Source organism: Misgurnus anguillicaudatus, unplaced genomic scaffold, assembly GCF_027580225.2.
Source record: "Misgurnus anguillicaudatus unplaced genomic scaffold, ASM2758022v2 HiC_scaffold_33, whole genome shotgun sequence".
Classification (NCBI taxonomy): Eukaryota; Metazoa; Chordata; class Actinopteri; order Cypriniformes; family Cobitidae; genus Misgurnus; species Misgurnus anguillicaudatus.
Genome location: NW_027395283.1, coordinates 2,280,849 through 2,301,877, shown reverse-complemented (window position 1 = coordinate 2,301,877; position 21,029 = coordinate 2,280,849). Strand labels below are relative to the sequence as shown.

The window sequence follows — 21,029 nt, the reverse complement described above, 5'->3', positions numbered from 1 at the left end:
CCTACTCTATATTCTCCTAATCAGACCAGTTTCTTCCAAAAAAATGAAACAAATACCTAAAACAAACTTCACTTGATCTTTTCTGAAGAATTACTTTTATTTTTAAATGTTCACTTTCTATTTCCATCTCTTGAATTAATTGCTGTCTCTCCTGGTTAAACTTAATACAATTTTCTATAACATGTTCTACAGTCAGAAGACGCTCACTGCAATGGATTTAGCAAAACAGGTGAGGAGGTATGACTTTGGATGGCGGGATCGTAATTTCAGTGCTAGCAGTCTAAAGTTCCTAAATTCATGATCAGGTTTACTTATCCTGCATTATGAAAAATAAACATGCAGTAAAGCTGATTGATTGCCATTTGTTTACTACAAATACATGGCTATATACAAATACAGTAGCAAAACTGTTTCTATTCTATCATCCCTGGTAGGTTGTTATTTTCTATATTTTTATCATGTAACTTCTGTTTTAAGATTATGAATTCTACAGTTTCATTTTCTCCCGTAAAATAAACTTTTTTTTTAAAGGAACTAAAAATAATATTTTAAATTATTCTCTCTTGAATGTACAAATTAAAAGTGCAGTTGAATTTTAAAGCCTTTATTTTCATCTGTATAGATACCTACAATGACATTCTTCTTTTTTTATTACCACATACCATTCAACTGTGATTGTCATTAAAATACTGATAAAGTAAAATAAAACCTGTTATACAATATATGGTGTCTGTGCAGTGAAAGCGTGACAAACTTGTCTATTATGCAACATATACTCTAATACTGGTGTTCCTCTCAGCAGTCTTTACTCCTCTCTACAAGCTCTTGCAGTTCATTTCTATTGTGCTAACATATCACACTGTGTATCTGGACAAGATGATATCAATGCAATAACAGGTCCTTACTAGATAGAATAAAAAGACTGACAAAATACTGAATAATTATGTAAACTTTAATTTACCAGCCAAGAGAATAGGCATATAGCAGAAGTCAGAAGACATCATTGTAAAAATGAACAAAGAATTTACTGAATAATCTCAACAGTTCCTTTCTCAGTGTGTTCCTATCAAGCAAAGTTAATGAACAATTAATGGCATTGTGGTCCCATGACATTAAAACTTTGAAACCAATTTGTAAAATCACACAGCACACAATATAAAATAAACAAGTTTGACACATAAGAAAAGAGTTTTTAAAAGATAAAAAATAAATGTGTAAATAAAATATGAAAAACAACATGAATTAACACTATTGTATATAGTTCTTGACAGTTTGTTTCCTTCTGGACACATACACACATACACCCTTTACCAGCTTGGCACCTTACCTCCAAAATACAGAACTTTTAGATCAATCTGAAAAACCTGAACAGCACAGTTTTATTTCATTTGTGTGTTTGTATTTATCTACGATATTGTTCATAATTTGATTATTTGTTCTTATTTTACTATTAACCCTTGTGCATCCTTGAGGGCATTTTTGGCTTTTTCAGTTTTGTTTTTTTGCTAACTTTGCCTGCGTTAATGCTAACTGCATAAAATTTGCCACATGTGTGTATATTTATTGGAATTTTAATATTTCACCTTCATTTCCTTTAAAAAAAATCTCTTTTCTACTAGGTACACAAAATACTTCCTCTCAGGACCTTTTGGATTAAAATGTCCCCATTGAAACCCATTAAAACTGCAATTTTTAATCCCGGTGCCATTCAACTATAAAATGATGCAATCTTTGTTAACAGGCTTTCATTCTGATGGCAAGGCTTCAAAATTTAAATTTTTACTTATTTTCCCAGATGGTGCCATTTTTTTAGATTTGGCATATAAAGCAAATTATCGCTTTATTGATGCTTTCCGCTGTTTTCGGCTTATGCATATTATAGAGCCAATTAGATATATTATGAAGTTATAATTGTGTGGGTGTGTTGGTATGGATGTCAGAGTGTGGTTTGTATGTGAAAATTTTATGTGTGTGTACCTGGTAATTATCACGTTGTGGTGACCAATTGTCCCCACAAAGATATAAATACCAGTATTTTTGTGACCTTGTGGGGACATTTTGAGGTCCCCATGAGAAAACAAGCTTATAAATCAAACAGAATGATGTTTGATGTGAAGTAGCAGAAGGGTTTCTGTGATGGTTGGGGTTAGGGAATGGGGTAGGTAAGGGGAATAGAATATACAGTTTGTATGGTATAAAATGCATTACGTCTATGAAATGTCCCCACAAAACATGGAAACCAAAATGTGTGTGTGTGTGTGTGTGTGTGTGTGTATGAACAGTTTGAATGAAAAAAATATATATTGTACTGGAAATCACAAGACTACAACCGCTGCAAAGGTGGTGTCGCTTTTTTTCATAAAAAAACAACAGTGGCATTGTGTAAACAAACCAGCATTTGAAGGGTTAAAATTCTGAAAATTAATGAATGTTTGGTCATTGTGATTAGAGCTGATGCTGGTTAAAAAAATGGCATCAGTGAAAGTGGAAAAAAAATATTAATCTATAATATTTTTATGATACTTTATTGACATGGACATTTTCGTCCTTTATGGACCTGAGAGGTAACTTTTTTTTAAATCTGATACTGCATAAAAAATATGAATGCATAAAAATTAATGTTGTTGTTAATCATTGACATATCCAAGGCTGTAATAATCAAAGAAAAAAAATCTGCTTAGCATTTAGTAAATTTAAAATAAATAAAAAAATTCTTTTTTTCATAAAAAACAGCAGTGGCATCATGTAAACAAACCAGCATTTAAAGGGTTAAAATTCTGAAAATTAATAAATGTTTGGTCATTGTGATTAGAGCTGATGCTGGTTTTAAAAATGGCATCAGTGAAAGTGGCAAAAAATATAAATCAATAATATTTTTATGACACTTTTTGGACATGGACATTTTTGTCCCCTATGAACCTGTGTGTAACTTTTTTTAATTGATGCACAAGGGTTAAAGGGTAACTAAACCCCTGGGGCCGGTTGCACATGCTGGGCATAAACCCGGTCCTAATCCTACTTTGTATGTAAAATGTGCTTTATGTCGGATGTAGAATTAACACCTGTAGCACCATCTAGCCGTAGCGCACGTCTGAGACTCTAACTTATGCCTAGGCAAGGGAAGGCGAAAGTATAAATTCAATTAAATTAAATTAAATTTTATTTACATAGCGCTTTTCAGAATAGTTAATTGTTTCAAAGCAGCTTTACATTAATAGAAGCAGTGAAAAGCACAGAAAAACGACAGATAGCACAACATAATACACGATAGCATAAGCACTTAAATTTGCTGCGGCTATGACTCAACATTATAAGCGAGCGTATTACTAATGTAAACTGCTTTTAAATCTTTGTTTCAGTTGTTTCTATGATGTACTGAAATATAATTACAAGCGCTTCATACGTTTCAAAGGCTTTTATCGACAATTACATGACATTTATGAAAAGAGTCAGTATTTGCAGTGTTGGACATTCTTTTTCAGGACCTCTGCAATTCGACTGGGCATGCTCTCAATCAACTTCTGGGCCAAATCCTGACTGATAGCAACTCATTCTTTCATAATCACTTCTTGGAGTTTGTCAGAATTAGTGGGTTTTTGTTTGTCCACCCGCCTCTTGAGGATTGACCACAAGTTCTCAATGGGATTAAGATCTCGGGAGTTTCCAGACCATGGACCCAAAATTTCAACGTTCTTGTCCCAGAGCCACTTAGTTATCACTTTTGCCTTATGGCACGGTGCTCCATAGTGCTGGAAAATGCATTGTTCTTCACCAAACTGTTGTTGGATTGTTGGAAGAAGTTGCTGTTGGAGGGTATTTTGGTACCATTCTTTATTCATGGCTGTGTTTTTGGGCAGAATTGTGAGTGAGCCTACTCCCTTGGATGAGAAGCAAATGTACACATGAATAGTTTTAGGATGCTTTACTGTTGGCATGACACAGGACTGATGGTAGCGCTCACCTTTTCTTCTCCTGACAAGCCTTTTTCCAGATGCCCCAAACAGACTGAAAGGGGCTTCATCAGAGAATATGCTTTGCAGCAGTCCTCAGGAGTCCATTCACTATACTTTCTGCAGAAGATCAATCTGTCCCTGATGTGTTTTTTTTTTTTTTGAGAGAGAGAGAAGTGGCTTCTTTGCTGCCCTTCTTGACACCAGGCCATCTTCCAAAAGTCTTCGCCTCACACCTGCCTGCTGCCATTCCTGAGCAAAGGTGGCACTCCGATCCCGCAGATGAATCCTCTTTAGGAGACGATCCTGGCACTTGCTGGACTTTCTTGGACGCCCTGAAGCCTTCTTTACAAGAATTGAACCCCTTTCCTTGAAGTTCTTGATGATCCTATAAATTGGTGATTTAGGTGCAATCTTAGTAGCCAAAAGATCCTTGCCGGTGAAGCCATTTTTATGCAACTCAATGATGGCTGCACACGTTTCTTTGCAGGTCACCATGGTTAACAATGGAAGAACAATGATTTCAAGCATCATCCTCCTTTTAACATGTCAAGTGTGCCATTCTAACCCAATCAGCCTGACATGACAACAAGCTAGCACTGAGGTAAAGCTAATCTTTTAGATTATAGCAATGACGCTGACAGTGACGATTCTCTCAAACCAATCAGTAATCTACAGTGTTTTCGCGTCATGTTTGGTATCAGCTCGGGTTGCTTGGATTCCCAACCGAGGTGGTACTAAAAAATAGTATTGGGTACTACGTACTTCACCCAGTGGAAAAGCTCCCAACAGTAAGCTGACCCGTCCCAAACCGCTAGGTACTATGCAAGAGAAAAGCGCCATTAAAGGCGGAGTCCACAATGTTTGAAAGCCAATGTTGATATTTGAAATCACCCAAACAAACACGCCCCTACCCCAATAGAATCTGGACCTTCTGTTGATAGACCCGCCTCACACATACGCAACCCGGCATTTGATTTGATTTGATTGGCTATAAGTGTGTTTTGGTAGTCGGCCCGTCTCCTTTTCCAACGCGTTTTTCAAACATCGTGGACTCCGCCTTTAAAAAAATGTAGAATAGGTGTAGAAAAGTAGATGATCCACCATGGCAAACAAAGTTTAGAAGAAACATGAAGAAAACAAAGACCAGGAATCAAACATTAGGGTGACGAAGATGCTTCACAGCTTTCTGTTCTTGAAATAAGTGAAAATAAAAGTAGAAAAAACAATAGTGTGTGCACAAATGCTGTCTATTGCCTTTGTGTAATTGTTTGTAGGGGGTGTCCTGTCTCAATATTTTCTCACGCATGCGAGTCTCTTGTGATTTAGTAATGAAGTTCGTAGACTAAAACTCTTCCCACAGACACCACAATGATAAGGTTTCTCTCCATTATGAACTCTTTGATGGGATTTTAAAAAACTTGACTGAGCAAACGTCTTGTCACACTGAGAGCATTTGAAAGGTTTTTCACCTGTATGAATTCTCTTGTGAATTATTAAGATTGACTGTTGACCAAAACTCTTCCCACATAGACTACAGTGATAAGGTTTCTCTGCAGTATGAACTCTCTGATGGTCTTTGAAGTGACCTGAATAAGCAAACATCTTGTCACACTGAGAGCATTTGAAAGGTTTTTCACCTGTATGAACTCTCTTGTGATTAAATAAATTTGACTGTTGACTAAAACTCTTCCCACAGACACTACAGTGATATGGTTTCTCTCCAGTATGAACTCTCTCATGGTTTATCAGCTGATATTTATGACAGAAACGTTTATCACAGTGTGAACACTGATGGAGTTTCTCTTTATGAGTAATCTGGTGTGATTTTAATGAACTTGAATCTCTAAAGGTTTTGTCACATTCGCTGCACTGATACGGTCTCTCATTGGTGTGTAAAAGCATATGTCTCTTCAAACCACGTTTACGGCTAAATCTTTTCTCACAGTGAGGACACTCGTAAGGTTTTTCTCCAGTGTGAACTCTCTGATGAACTTTAAGATATTGTTTGGTTCTGAAGTAATTTCCACATTCAGTGCAGTTGAAATGCTTTTCATCACTGTGTATCCTCATGTGAACTTTTAGATTAGAAGAAGAGCCAAAAATCTTCCCACACTGCTCACAGCGAAACTGCTTCTTCTTTTTCTTCTTCTCTCTGTGGTCTTCTGAATGAAGTTTCTTCTCTTGTAAGGTAGTAAAGCTGATCTCAGATCTGGTGAAGAGTTTCTGTTCTGTGTGTTTTCTCTCATGTTTCTCTAAAAGTCTCTGTGAGCTGAATGTCTTTCCACAGGTGATGCAGGAAAGAGTTTGTGCTGTCAGTCGCTCTTTTGATGTTGAGGACGTTATTTCTATATCCAGACATGAATCACTCTTCACATCTGAAAGAAACATGAAATAATTTAATTGTCTTTTCACTCTTATTTACACAAAGAAGGATGAAGAATTGAGATTTCTGTATCTTTTTTCTAGATTCACATATATAGACAGAAGACAGATGTCAGTCCTGTTATTACAGCTGGGTCATTGCACATCAAATAAACCAACATTTGTAAACATTTCCAGCTATTTTGTTTTATTATTTTTGTTAATATTTTATTAAAATAGAGACAACATAATTAGTGATCAATGACAAAACATAAATGTAATGCATGATTATTTGTGAGTAATCTACTATTTTGTAGGAGTTGTCAAATGGAGCAATATTTTTTTATTATTATTATTTTCAGAGGGCCCTTTTACACCTGGTCACTTCATGTGTTTTCTCTGATCGGATAGCTATCTGATTGGTTAAAACTGTTCCATTTACATTTAAAACGGATATGAATCCGATCTTTTACCCCCACCCAAAATGCAAATACACTATTTATTACTCCGCCTTAAAAAATTAAGATGACGTTTATGCAACAATATGCAGCACTTACTGTATGTTGTACTGTATGTTGGGCAGGGGACGCGCGTCTCCTTGCTCGGCATGAGCTGAAGCTCGCAGTACAGCGCAGTACAGGAGAGTGACAGCGCGGTGATTTAATGCAGGTCCATGACAAGAAAAGCATTCACAAAACTTTCTCTTAAAGTTTTATTTCTTTGTTTAATATCATTTGAGTTTGTCATTAGACTCTTTTATTGATTCTAGGAAGCTTTTTTACCCGCAGTCATTGCTCCATAAAGCAACGAGCTAACTTCTGTCTCGAAAACGTTTCAGAGGGCATTTACACCTGGTCTTTTTGCGATCGGACAGCTATCCGATAAGAGAAAACACATGAAGTGACCAGGTGTAAAAAGCCCCAGAGACTTTCACAATCCTTGTTGCAATTATATGGTGACACTTCTAGAATAAGATTAAGTCTTTTTTAAAGGGATAGTTCACCCTGAAATGTTGACCATAAATCACGTACACCTGTGTCGTTCTAAACCCCCAAGTGCTCTGATTGTCTTCACAACACATTTTTAGATATTTTTGACGAAAACCAGGAGTCTTCTGTCTTGACTTTAGTTAGTTTCACAATTCTTTTTCCCAGAAAATAATGAAGGACATCACCAAAAAGGTCCATGCGCCATATCAGTCGTTCAATAATAATATGAATTATGATGAAGTGATGAAAACACTTTTGTGCTAAAAAAAAAGTATATGAACGATTTTATTCAATTGTTTCTCCTTGGTTGTTCAGTGTATTGCTACCTGTCCCAACTTTTTTTGGAATGTGTAGCTCTCATGAAATCCAAAATGAGCCAATATTTGGCATGACATTTCAAAATACATCACTTTCAACATTTGATTTGTTATCTATATTCTACTGTGAATAAAATATAAGTTTATGAGATTTGTAAATTATTCCATTCCTTTTTTACTTACAATTTCTACTGTGTCTCAACTTTTTCTGTTTTGGGGTTGTATACTAGGGACGTCCGCGTATGCGCGGCGTCCACATAACGTCATTTTCATCAAGAGGGTCCGCAGACGATGCGCGGACCGTCGGCGTGCAGCCCAAAATTTGAGACCGCGCGGATAGTGCGCGTACAGTCCGTGTACAACAGCGCATGCGCGTGAAAATATTTAGACAGGGCACTCCACTATAAACAATTATACAAAGGAAATAGAAAGCATTTGCACACACACTATCGTTTTTCTTCTTTAACTTTAACTTCTTCCAAGAACAGAAAGCCCTGGAGCATGTTTTTTTGATTCCTGTTCTTTGTTGTCTTGTTGTTTGTTCTAAACTGTGTTTGCAATGGTGGATCAGTTACTTTTCTTCATCACCTATCCTAATGTTTTAATGTACTGTCGCCAAATCAGTGCTGCCCTGACAGCCTGTTATACTAATAATTTGAATAAGAAGTCACTTGTATTGCGTATAGTGTCGAACGCGGCCATCCGCGTGTAGCCGCGGGGAGTATACTCGAAAAGCTGCGCTGACGCATGCGCGCGCGAGCTGGACGCAGAAAAAAGGTATACTCCGGCCTTATCTGTTAGCAGGAGAAAACACGAGTTGAGACGAGAGTTGGAGAAAAAGATGGATTATGGCTGTTTACACTTGGCATTAACATGCATTTTCATCGATGGGATCACACGTGGACAACGTTAATGACAGGTGTACCACTTTCAACCACATTCAGAGGTAGTCGAAAGATCGGATTGCTTTTGTAGTTTAAACGCACATGTGTTCGAACAGCCACACGCGACCGCCTTCTCTCCGCCCATTTATCTAATCTGAGGTACTAATCACAATGTTTTACATCTTTTCTGACTTCTGGCGCGAAGACTAAGCGGCTGATCTCCACAGTTTCATTTTGCAAGCGTGTGAAAGTTGCGCGATCCCATTTCATCATTTGCGCTGAAATATCAGAGAATACATATACATGTACAAAACACTGTGCAGCATGTTTACTTACAAAACAAGCAGTGGACTCTGACATAATATTAGTTTGCATCTATATAAAGTCATCATTATTCCTGCTGGCGTTTAAATGACAGACGAGAGACTCGCCCATCATCTCGACAGACCACCCACCCCTCATAGTATTCAGGACAGCAGCGGTCCAAAGTGGACAAAAATTACAGATTTAAATACCAGGGGCCTCATTTATAAAAGGATTATATTTTATATTTTGGAGTATGCCTTTCCTTCTTCTTCATTTTCTGTGTGCATCATTGTTGCATGTTTTTTATTATGTTCCTATTCTGAACCAACAGCGCGGTTTGCATGCTTCGTCCTTGTTGCATTAGCTCAGTGTTCTTCACTCCCAGCCCTGGAGAGCCGGTGTCCTGCAGAGATTAGCTCCAACCTTAATCAAACACACCTGAGCAAGCTAATCAATGTCTTCATGATCCCTAGAAGATCACAGGTAGGTGTGTTTGATTAAGGTTGGAGCTAAACTCTGCAGGACATCGGCTCTCCAGGATTGGGAGTGAAGAACACTGCATTAGCTCATCAAGATCAATTCTGAACAGATTTCTGTAGTTCAAACAACTAAAAAAAGAATTGTAGTTGAGAACGTCATGGCGCACTATTAAAACATTGTAGGGTTTAAATTGGTATCGGGCTTATAATTACAGTTAATTTGTCGGTCAAGTCGGACTCGGACATGACGTGTAGGGGGCTTCGGTTATGTTTTTTAGGCCCAATAAGCTCTAATACAGATGATGCTGACGCTGTAAAAGTTTTGAAGATCCCTACCTGCAATACTGCAACAAGGAAACGTGCGTACGTCAAGTCGGAACCTGAAGTGGAGTACTTTTCCACATCAAAGCCGTTGGAGTGGCTTTAAGCGTATGCACAGTCAAATTTGTACGTAAAAACGCTTTACAATTGAGGCCCCTGGTGTAAACATGATGTGTCTCTCTTGTCCAGTTGTGATCCAATCAATCTTAATACACATCTTAATACCAAGTGTAAACAGCCAAGTTTCAAAACCAAACGCTACAGGTGCAGTATGGGAGTACTTTGGATTTAAACGACCGAGGTCTTAAAAGCAGCAACACGACAAACATGCATATGCACCTAAAACACAATCATCTGGTTATTTTCTTCATTTCTTGTCGATTTTTAAAATGTCTTCCATTTCCAGTATGAGATACTGTTTAAAAATAAAAGTTTATCGATCATTGAAAATGTGTACCTGCATTTTTATAATGGTCCCATTTTTAGCAGGGAGCTTTTGGTTTCCCAAAAACAAATATCATATGGGAACGTTCTGTGTTTGCTGGGCTCCCGGTTTTCATCAAAAGCATCTAAAAATGTGTTCTGAAGAGAATCGAAGCACTTAGGGGTTTAGGACGATTCATGATAAAAATGTTCATTTTGGGGTGAACTAAGCCAACATGTATGTTCCTCAATAAGCCTATTAATATAGCCTAAACGCCTTTAAAATGTACATTTTGGGGTCTTTTTGAATAGTGAGTTTGTGACTGAAAACCCAAAACAGGTGCTCACATGACAGTTAAAAGTGTAAAAAAAACCACGACAATAATTATAAGGAGACATACCTGATGAAATAAAATAAGTGCGATCTTCCTCTTCTGTTGGTTCAGTTTTGATTTCTGTGGGTTCAGTTTTAATCTTCATCATGAGGTTCTTGAAGTCGATGAGTTTGACTGAACACATCTTCAGTTTGGTCTGCAGGATCTGCTGCTGTTCTCCAGCGTTACAGACAGAATCCAGAGACTCTGTGGAGGTTTGATCCTCCTGTAAGCTCTGTTTACTGTCACACACTGTAGTGTCATGAGTGTCTGTGAGCTTTGACTCAGTATCACAGAGTAAAGTCAGACTGAGATCGGAGTCCTGTGTGTGTCTGGATTTCTCTTCAGAGAGTTTAGAGTCCAGCAGTGTCTGTGGTGTGCGGCTCTGATCTCTGCTCATCCACACTGAATCCAGACTCCCATCATCAGTCACATACACTGAAGATTCACAACAATCCACATCCTGACAACACAACACACACAGACAGTAAGATTACAAAAATTATTTGATGTTGTCTGATTCAGGTAAATGATGTTTAAGCTGTACAAACCTCTCGTTTCATTGCTAAATCTCCTCTTGACCTCAGCTTTGTCTCCAGTAACGCCACCTCTTTCTTCAGTTGAGAGATTTCTGTGATGAAATCATCAATATATCCAGCATGAACAGATCAGTTCCTACTCATTTACAGCACAACACACATCATCATCAACGTCTCAACACTTAAATGCACAAAGACAAGACTCTGTTTACAGTCAATGAAACACGCAAGAGAGAAAAACACTGAGGATAAACAAACACATCACACGCGCGCTCTTTCTTTCTTTCTTTCGTGAGTTTATTTGCGGACTAAAGAGCTGCAGCGCCTCCTGCTGTACTGGAGAGAGAAGACGCTCACTGCTTTACAATGGATTTTGCAAATACAAGTGAGGTGTGACTTTGGATGGTGGGATCGTGATTTCAGTGTTAATAGTTTAAAGTTAGATTTTCTCAAAATTAGATACCCTGTACACAACTAGCCGTTAATCATAGATGAGTCATACAGCCTACAATACGAAATTTGCTGCACCAACATTATAGTCAGGAGCTTTATTGACCTAAATTCATAATCAAGTTTACTTATCCTCCCTTATGAAAAATAAACATGCAGTAAAGCTGTTTGATTGCCATATGTTTACTACAAATACATGGCTATATAAAAATACAATAGCAAAACCCTGGTCTTCCAAATGATCCCTGGTAAGGTTGTTATTTTCTATTTTTATCATATAACTTCTGTTTTAAGATTATGAATTCTACAGTTTCCTTTTCTCCCGTAAAATAAATCATTTTTTTAAAGGAACTAACAAACATTTTAAATTATTCTCTCTTGAATATGCAAATTAAAAGTGCAGTTGAAGTTTAAAGCCTTTATTTTCATCTGTATAGATACCTACAATGTGATTGTCATTAAAATACTGATAAAGTAAAATGAAACCTGTTATACAATTTATGGTATCGGTGTAGTGAAAGTGTGATAAACTTGTCAAGTATGCAACATATACTCATATAGTGGTGTTCCTCTCGGCAGTCTTTATCCCTCTCTAAAAGCTCTTGCAGGTCATTTCTATTGTGCTAACATATCGCATCTGGTCAAAATGATCTCTATGCAATAACAGGTCCTTTAACTTTCCTAGAAAGAATAAAAAGACTGACAGAATACTGAATAATTATGTAAACTTTAATTTTCCAACCCAGAGAATACGCCTATAGCAGTATTCAGGAGACATAATCTTTATAAAAATGAACAAAGAATTTACTGAATAATCTGAACAGTTTCTTTCTTAAATGAACAATTAATGACATTGTGGTCCCATGATGACATTATAACTTTGAAACCAATATGTAAAATCACACAGCACACAATATAAAATAAACGAGTTTGACACATAAAAATAGTTTATAAAGGAAATAAAAATGATAAATGTGTAAATAAAATATGAAAAACAACATGCATTAACACTTTTGTATAGTTATGAACGGTATGTTTGCTCCCAGACACATACACACATACAGTTGTGTTCAAAATTATTCAACCCCAACTGAAATTGATTGTTTTGGCCGGTTTGACATTGATTTTGATCATTCAGTCATCCTGCTTACAATTACATCAAAGAGGCATGTGTAGGTCAGACAAATATAACATAACATTTATAATGAAATAACCACAAATGTCTTTTCTGTGCTCACATCATTTTCAGTTTTATTCAACCCCCAAGTGACATTCAATCTTAGTACTTAGTACAACATCCTTTTACAGTTAAAACAGCTTTTAAACGTGAAGCATAGCTTGACACAAGTGTCTTGCAGCGATCTACGGGTATCTTCGCCCATTCATCATGGGCAAAAGCCTCCAGTTCAGTCACATTCTTAGGCTTGCGCACTGCAACTGCTTTCTTTAAGTCCCACCAGAGGTTCTCAATTGGATTTAAGTCTGGTGACTGCGATGGCCACTTCAAAATGTTCCAGCCTTTTTTCTGCAACCATGCTCTAGTGGATTTGGAGGTATGCTTGGGATCATTGTCCTGTTGAAAGGTCCAACGTCTCCCAAGCCTCAGGTTTGTGACGGACTGCAACACATTGTCATCCAATATCTCCTGGTACTGAAGAGAATTCATGGTACCTTGCACACGCTGAAGTTTCCCTGTACCTGCAGAAGCAAAACAGCCCCAAAGCATGATTGACCCCCCACCATGCTTCACAGTAGGCAAGGTGTTCTTTTCTTCATAGGCCTTGTTTTTCCTCCTCCAAACATAGCGTTGATCCATGGGCCCAAACAGTTCTAATTTTCCACAGAACACTATCCCAAAACTTCTGTGGTTTGTCCACATGACTTTTGGCGTACTGCAGTGGACTCTTCTAATTCTTTGGAGACAGGGAGTTCTGGCATGGAGGCCTTCAGTACGCAGGGTGCGCCGTATTGTCTGAGCAGAAACTTCAGTACCCACATCTGACAAATCTTTTCTCAGTTCCTCAGCAGTCACACGGGGACTTTTTTCCACTCTACGCTTCAGATAGCGCACAGCAGTCGCAGTTAGCATCTTTTTTCTGCCACGACCAGGAAGCGTTTCAACAGTGCCCTTTGCCTTGAATTTGCGAATGATGCTTCCTATGGTGTCTCTTGGTATGTTTAACATCTTTGCAATCTTCTTATAGCCATTGCCCTTCCTGTGAAGATTAATCACCTCTTCTCTTGTCTTCCTGGACCATTCTTTTGACTTCACCATGTTTGTAACCACACCAGTAAATGTTTAGAAGGAGTTGAGTATCACAGTCATTTTAAAGCTGCCTAATTGGTGCTTATTAGGCTTTATTGCTGTTCCCTGACATCCATAGGTGTTTCCAATACCTGATTGAAAACACTTCAATGAACCTCTGTTCTTCAGAGTGGTAGTTCTTTAAGGGGTTGAATAATTGTGTCAATGAAGAATTCACAAAAGAAACATTTACTACTATATTACAAAACCAATTGATGTCATTTTAGTTGCATATGGTTCTTTAAGAAGTCATTGTAGGATTTCATTCTGAATACAATTACAAATGTACACTAAATTCCCTAAAACCCTTAACAGCATTGGGGGTTGAATAATTTTGAACACAACTGTACACCCTTTACCATCTTGGCACATTACCTCCAAAATACAGAACTGTTAGATCAATCCGACAACATGAGCAGCACAGTTTTATTTAATTTGTGTGTTTGTTCTGTTGTATTTATCTGTGATATTGCTCATCATTTGATTATTTGTTCTTATTTTACTATTAAAGGGTAACTAAACCCCTGACTCCACCCACTGGCAATTTTTGCAAAATGCAAGAAAAGTTTGGGGGCTGCTGCTGTTACACTCTAAAACGGAGAATTTTGCCAAGGGTGTGGTGAGATTGTAACAAGAGCGAGGCGAGCTTGAACCTGCTTACGTCACATCGTACAGCTTAAGTAACTTAGTACCGCAACATCTAATAGAACAATTCAACTTCAGTAGCCACCGATCAACCTGAGAAGGGCAGCAGTCAGGCATTTTTACACCATATATTGTAGCATTGAATAACTTATACCCAAATGTCAAAAAAGTTACTCAAATAAACAGCACTAGTAAAGCCCCATACTTACATATCATTAACTGAAAAAGTTGGTTTGGGGTTTAGTTACTATTTAATAATATTTAAAGCTATTTTTGGTGTCATAACCTTACTGAGGTCCCTGGTGCTATACAAAGTTTGACTGTTGATTAACTCTTCCCACAGACACTACTGTCTGTGTTGGAAATGTAGTGTTGTGGCCAAAAGTTTTGAGATATACATTAATATTAGTTTTCACAAAGTTTGCTGCTAAACTACTTTTATATCTTTGTTTCAAGGCTTTTATGGACACTTACAGTCTTGTTCAAAATAATAGCAGTACAATGTGACTAACCAGAATAATGAAGGTTTTTAGTATATTTTTATATTGCTACGTGGCAAACAAGTTACCAGTAGGTTCAGTAGATTCTCAGAAAACAAATGAGACCCAGCATTCATGATATGCACGCTCTTAAGGCTGTGCAATTGGGCAATTAGTTGAATTAGTTGAAAGGGGTGTGTTCAAAAAAATAGCAGTGTGGCATTCAATCACTGAGATCATCAATTTTGTGAAGAAACAGGTGTGAATCAGGTGGCCCCTATTTAAGGATGAAGCCAACACTTGTTGAACATGCATTTGAAAGCTGAGGAAAATGGGTCGTTCAAGACATTGTTCAGAAGAACAGCGTACTTTGATTAAAAAGTTGATTATAGAGGGGAAAACCTATAAAGAGGTGCAAAAAATGATAGGCTGTTCAGCTAAAATGATCTCCAATGCCCTAAAATGGAGAGCAAAACCAGAGAGACGTGGAAGAAAACGGAAGACAACCATCAAAATGGATAGAAGAATAACCAGAATGGCAAAGGCTCAGCCAATGATCACAGTCTGGAGTTACCTGTAAGTACTGTGACAGTTAGAAGACGTCTGTGTGAAGATAATCTATTTTCAAGAATCTCCCGCAAAGTCCCTCTGTTAAAAAAAGGCATGTGCAGACGAGGTTACAATTTGCCAAAGAACACATCAACTGGCCTAAAGAGAAATGGAGGAACATTTTGTGGACTGATGAGAGTAAAATTTTTCTTTTTGGATCCAAGGGCCACAGGCAGTTTGTGAGACGACCCCCAAACTCTGAATTCAAGCCACAGAACACAGTGAAGACAGTGAAGCATGGAGGTGCAAGCATCATGATATGGGCATGTTTCTCCTACTATGGTGTTGGGCCTATTTATCGCATACCAGGGATCATGGATCAGTTTGCATATGTTAAAATACTTGAAGAGGTCATGTTGCCCTATGCTGAAGAGGACATGCCCTTGAAATGGTTGTTTCAACAAGACAATGACCCAAAACACACTAGTAAACGGGCAAAGTCTTGGTTCCAAACCAACAAAATGAATGTTATGGAGTGGCCAGCCCAATCTCCAGACCTTAATCCAATTGAGAACTTGTGGGGTGATATCAAAAATGCTGTTTCTGAAGCAAAACCAAGAAATGTAAATGAATTGTGGAATGTTGTTAAAGAATCATGGAGTGGAATAACAGCTGAGAGGTGCCACAAGTTGGTTGACTCCATGCCACACAGATGTCAAGCAGTTTTAAAAAACTGTGGTCATACAACTAAATATTAGTTTAGTGATTCACAGGATTGCTAAATCCCAGAAAAAAAAAAGTTTGTACAAAATAGTTTTGAGTTTGTACAGTCAAAGGTAGACACTGCTATTTTTTTGAACACACCCCTTTCAACTAATACCCCAATTGCACAGCCTTAAGAGCGAGCATATCATGAATGCTGGGTCTTGTTTGTTTTCTGAGAATCTACTGAACCTACTGGTAACTTGTTTGCCACGTAGCAATAAAAAATATACTAAAAACCTTGATTATTCTGGTTAGTCACATTGTACTGCTATTATTTTGAACAAGACTGTACATGATATTACGCAAAGAGTCAGTATTTGCAGTGTTGGCCGTTCTTTTTCAGGACCTCTGCAATTCGACTGGGCATGCTCTTAATCAACTTCTGCGCCAAATCCTGACAGATAGCAACCCGTTCTTTCATAATCACTTCTTGGAGTTTGTCAGAATTTGTGGGTTTTTGTTTGTCCACCCGCCTCTTGAGGATTGACCAGAAGTTCTCAATGGGATTAAGATCTGGGGAGTTTCCAGACCATGGACCCAAAATTTCAACGTTCTGGTCCCAGAGCCACTTAGTTATCACTTTTGCCTTATGGCACGGTGCTCCATCGTGCTGGAAAATGCATTGTTCTTCACCAAACTGTTGTTGGATTGTTGGAAGAAGTTGCTGTTGGAGGGTATTTTGGTACCATTTTTTATTCATGGCTGTGTTTTTGGGCAGAATTGTGAGTGGACCTACTCTCTTGGATGAGAAGCAACCCCACACATGAATGGTTTTAGGATGCTTTACCGTTGGCATGACACAGGACTGATGGTAGCGCTCACCCTTTCTTCTCCTGACAACCCTTTTTACAGATGCCCCAAACAGATGGAAAGGGGCTTCATCTGAGAATATGACTTTGCCCCAGTCCTCAGCAGTCCATTCACTATACTTTCTGCAGATGATTAAGCTGTCCCTGATGGGTTTTTTTGGAGAGAAGTGGCTTCTTTTCTGCCCTTCTTGACACCAGCCCATCTTCCAAAAGTCTTCGCCTCACTGTGCGTGCAGATGCGCTCACACCTGCCTGCTGCCATTCCTCAGCAAGCTCGCCTCGACTGTCGAGCCACGACTGTACACAATACAAATGATTTCTCATTAAAATTATTACTCTACCAGGCCTTCAGAGCCGCACTGATTTGTGAGTCAGGTCGGGTCAGCTCACTTCACTTTGGCTTGGTTAACTTTTTCATCAAGTTAGTTTTACTTTAGAGTGGGAGGGATTATAGGCATGTCGTCATATTTGCGCTGCCTACTGCTGTGAGGGCGTTGTCGTACAACTCTAAATCAGAAAAAGTTGGGACACTGTAGAAATTGGGCGTTAAAAAGGAATAGAATAATTTACAAATCTCATAAACTTATATTTTATTTACAATAGAATAAAGATAACATATCAAATGTTGAAAGTGATACATTTTGAAATGTCATGCCAAATATTTTCTCATTTTGGATTTCATGAGAGCTACACATTCCAAAAAAAGTTGGGAGAGGTAGCAATAAGAGGCCAGAAAGTTAAATGTACATATAATGAACAGCTGGAGGAGGACCAATGTCTAAAATAGGCTTCTAGTTGCTGAACTGTCTGAGATCTTTGTTGCATCTTCCTCTTTATGATGTGCCAAATGTTTTCTGTGGGTGAAAGATCTGGACTGCAGGCTGGCCATTTCAGTATTCAGATCCTTCTTCTACGCAGTCTTAATGTTGTAATAGTTGCAGTATGTGGTCTGGCATTGTCATGTTGGAAAATGCAAGGTTTTCCCTAAAGAGACAACGTCTGAATGGGAGCATATGTTGCCCTACAACTTGGATAAACCTTTCAGCATTGATGGTGCCTTTCCAGATGTGTAAGCTGCCCGTGCCACACGCACTCATGCAAACCCCAAACCATCAGAAATGCAGGTTTCTTAAATGGGCACTAATAACAACTTGGGATGTCCTTGTCCTCTTTAGTCCAGATGAAATTGCGTCCCAGTTTTCCAAAAAGAACTTCAAATTTTGATTCGTCTGACCACAGAACAGTTTTCCACTTTGCCAAAGTCCATTTTAAATGAGCCTTGGCCCAAAGAAAACGCATGCACTTTTGAGGCATGTTTAGATATGGCTTCTTGTTTGGCCTATACACACTACAGTGATGAGACCTATAACTGGCAACGGCAAATGGCACGGTGGATTGCATATATGAATCCTCTTGTGCTTTAGTAATGAAGACCCATGACTAAAACTCTTCCCACAGACACTACAGTGATAAGGTTTCTCTCCAGTATGAACTCTCTGATGGTATTTTAAGGAACTTGACTGAGCAAACGTCTTGTCACACTGAGAGCATTTGTAAGGTTTTTCACCTGTATGAATTCTCTTGTGACATAGTAATGTAGTTTGTTCACTAAAACTCTTCCCACAGACACTACAGTGATAAGGTTTCTCTCCAGTATGAACTCTCTGATGAACTATTAATTTAGATGAACTAGTGAAGCTCTTTCGACAGTGATAGCAAGCGTAAGGTTTCTCTCCAGTGTGAACTCTCTGATGGACTTTGAAGTGACCTGAATAAGAAAACGTCATGTCACACTGAGAGCATTTGAAAGGTTTTTCACCTGTATGAATTCTCTTGTGCTTTAGTAATGAAGACCCTTGACTAAAACTCTTCCCACATACACTACAGAGATAAGGTTTCTCTCCAGTATGAACTCTTTGATGAACTCTGAATTTAGATGAACTAGTGAAGCTCTTTCCACAGTGCGAGCAGGCGTAAGGTTTCTCTCCAGTGTGAATTCTCTGATGGACTATCAGCTGATATTCATGACGGAAACGTTTCTCACAATGTGAACACTGATAGAGTTTCTCTTTAATGTGAGTAATCTGGTGTTTTTTTAATGAACTTGAATCCCTAAAGGTTTTGTCACATTCACTGCACTGATACGGTCTCTCATTGGTGTGTGAAAGCACATGTCTCTTCAGATTATATTTACAGCTAAATCTCTTCTCACAGTGAGGACACTCATAAGGTTTTTCTCCTGTGTGAATTCTCTGATGAATTTTAAGATGTTGTTTGGTTTTGAAGGAATTTCCACATTCAGTGCAGTTGAAAGGCTTTTCATCACTGTGTGTCCTCATGTGAACATTTAGATTAGAGGAAGAGCCAAAAATCTTCCCACACTGCTCACAGTGAAACTGCTTCTTCTTCTTCTTCTCTCTGTGCTCTTCTGAATGAAGTTTCTTCTCTTGTAAGGTAGTAAAGCTGATCTCAGATCTGGTGAAGAGTTTCTGTTCTGTGTGTTTTCTCTCATGTCTCTCTAAATGTCTCTGTGAGCTGAATGTCTTTCCACAGGTGATGCAGGAAAGAGTTTGTGCTGTCAGTCGCTCTTTTGATGTTGAGGACGTTATTTCTATATCCAAACATGAATCACTCTTCACATCTGAAAGAAACACAAACAATTAAATTGTCTTTTCACGCTTATTTACACAAAGAAGGATGAAGAATTGAGATTCTGTATCTTTTTCTAGATTCACACATACAGACAGAAGACATGTGTCAGTCCTGTTATTACAGCTGGGTCATTGCACATCAAATAAACCAACATTTGTAAACATATCCAGCTATTTTGTATTATTATTTTTGTTAATATTTTATTTAAATAGAGACAACATAACTAGTGATCAATGACAAAACATAAATGTAATGCATTATTTGTGAGTATTCCACTTGTCAAATGGAGCAATTTTTTATTATTATGTTTATTTTCAGAGACTTTCATGCTCCTTTTTGCATTACATGGTGACACTTCTAGAATAAGATTAAGTCTTTTTTAAAGGGATAGTTCACCCTGAAATGTTAATTTTTATCATAAATCATTTACACCTGTGTCGTTCTAAACCCCCAAGTGCTCCGATTGTCTTCACAACACATTTTAGATATTTTTGATGAAAACTGGGAGTCTTCTGTCTGTCCCATTAACTTTAGTTAGTTTCACAATTCTTTTCCCCAGAAAATAATGAAGGACATCACCAAAAAGGTCCATGCGCCATATCAGTCGTTCAATAATAATGATGATGATGATGAAGTGACGAAAACACTTTTGTGCTTAAAGAAAACTATATGAACGATTTTATTCAATTGTTTCTCCTTGGTTGTTCAGTGTGCGTTTATGACTAGGCTACGACACATGCTGCTGACGTCTCCTACTGACAGAGTGGTCAGTGTACAGACACAATATGGTGGCAAGTAATTTGTGCATTTATACTGGCTGTTTTAGTATTGTTTACAATGTTTGAATAATGGGTAGGGCTCCAGACTGAGAGTAAAGAGTCGCATTTTGAGAGTATTCTTCCTGCCTATGCAACTACGTTTTATTAAAGGTTGAACTGGCGCAAATGGGAAATTTAAATATAATTATGTTAATATGATGCACTGATGATTACGTCTACAGCGCATCCAGTCACTCTCCCTTGTTGCTGCCCCTCCCCCGAGCGATTTATCGTTTTGTCGATTTTATCGGCCGATATGAGCATGTCGTAGATATATCTGTATCAACGTAAAAGCCGCAGATATGCAGCCGATATGACAGTTTTTACAGAACAAAGAAATGCTTTTGAATTATATAAGGGTGGTCTGTGGAGACTGTGGGCGAGTCTCTCTGCTGTCATTTAAAACCGAGCGGGAGTGCTGACGGTTTAAATTGCCACAAACTAATATAATGTCAGAGTCCGCTGCTTGTGTTGTAAGTAAACATGCTGCACAGTGTTTTTTACATGAATATTTAAGAGCTTTCTCTGATATTTTAGCACAATTGATGAAATAAGATCGCACAACTTTTACGTGCTCGCAAAATGAAACTAATGAAAGACATGGAGATCAG

The 21,029-nt window shown here is 38.1% G+C and overlaps 2 protein-coding genes across 2 annotated transcripts in view; both read right to left on the bottom strand.

Annotated features, from left to right (window-relative positions):
* The window catches only part of LOC141349267 (uncharacterized), a 76,903-nt gene that overhangs the window by 47,694 nt on the left and 8,180 nt on the right, over positions 1-21,029 (bottom strand). The gene's annotated exons all lie outside the window — the stretch shown is intronic.
* The window catches only part of LOC129439005 (uncharacterized), a 74,907-nt gene continuing 54,812 nt past the window's right edge, over positions 935-21,029 (bottom strand). The window contains exons 5-7 of the mRNA XM_073865723.1: positions 16,427-19,589; positions 14,077-14,815; positions 935-1,327 (exon numbers count right to left, since the gene is read on the bottom strand). Of these exons, the coding sequence (XP_073721824.1) occupies positions 18,265-19,589 (1,325 nt within the window). The 3' untranslated portion in view covers positions 935-1,327; positions 14,077-14,815; positions 16,427-18,264. The remainder of the gene's footprint in view (positions 1,328-14,076; positions 14,816-16,426; positions 19,590-21,029) is intronic.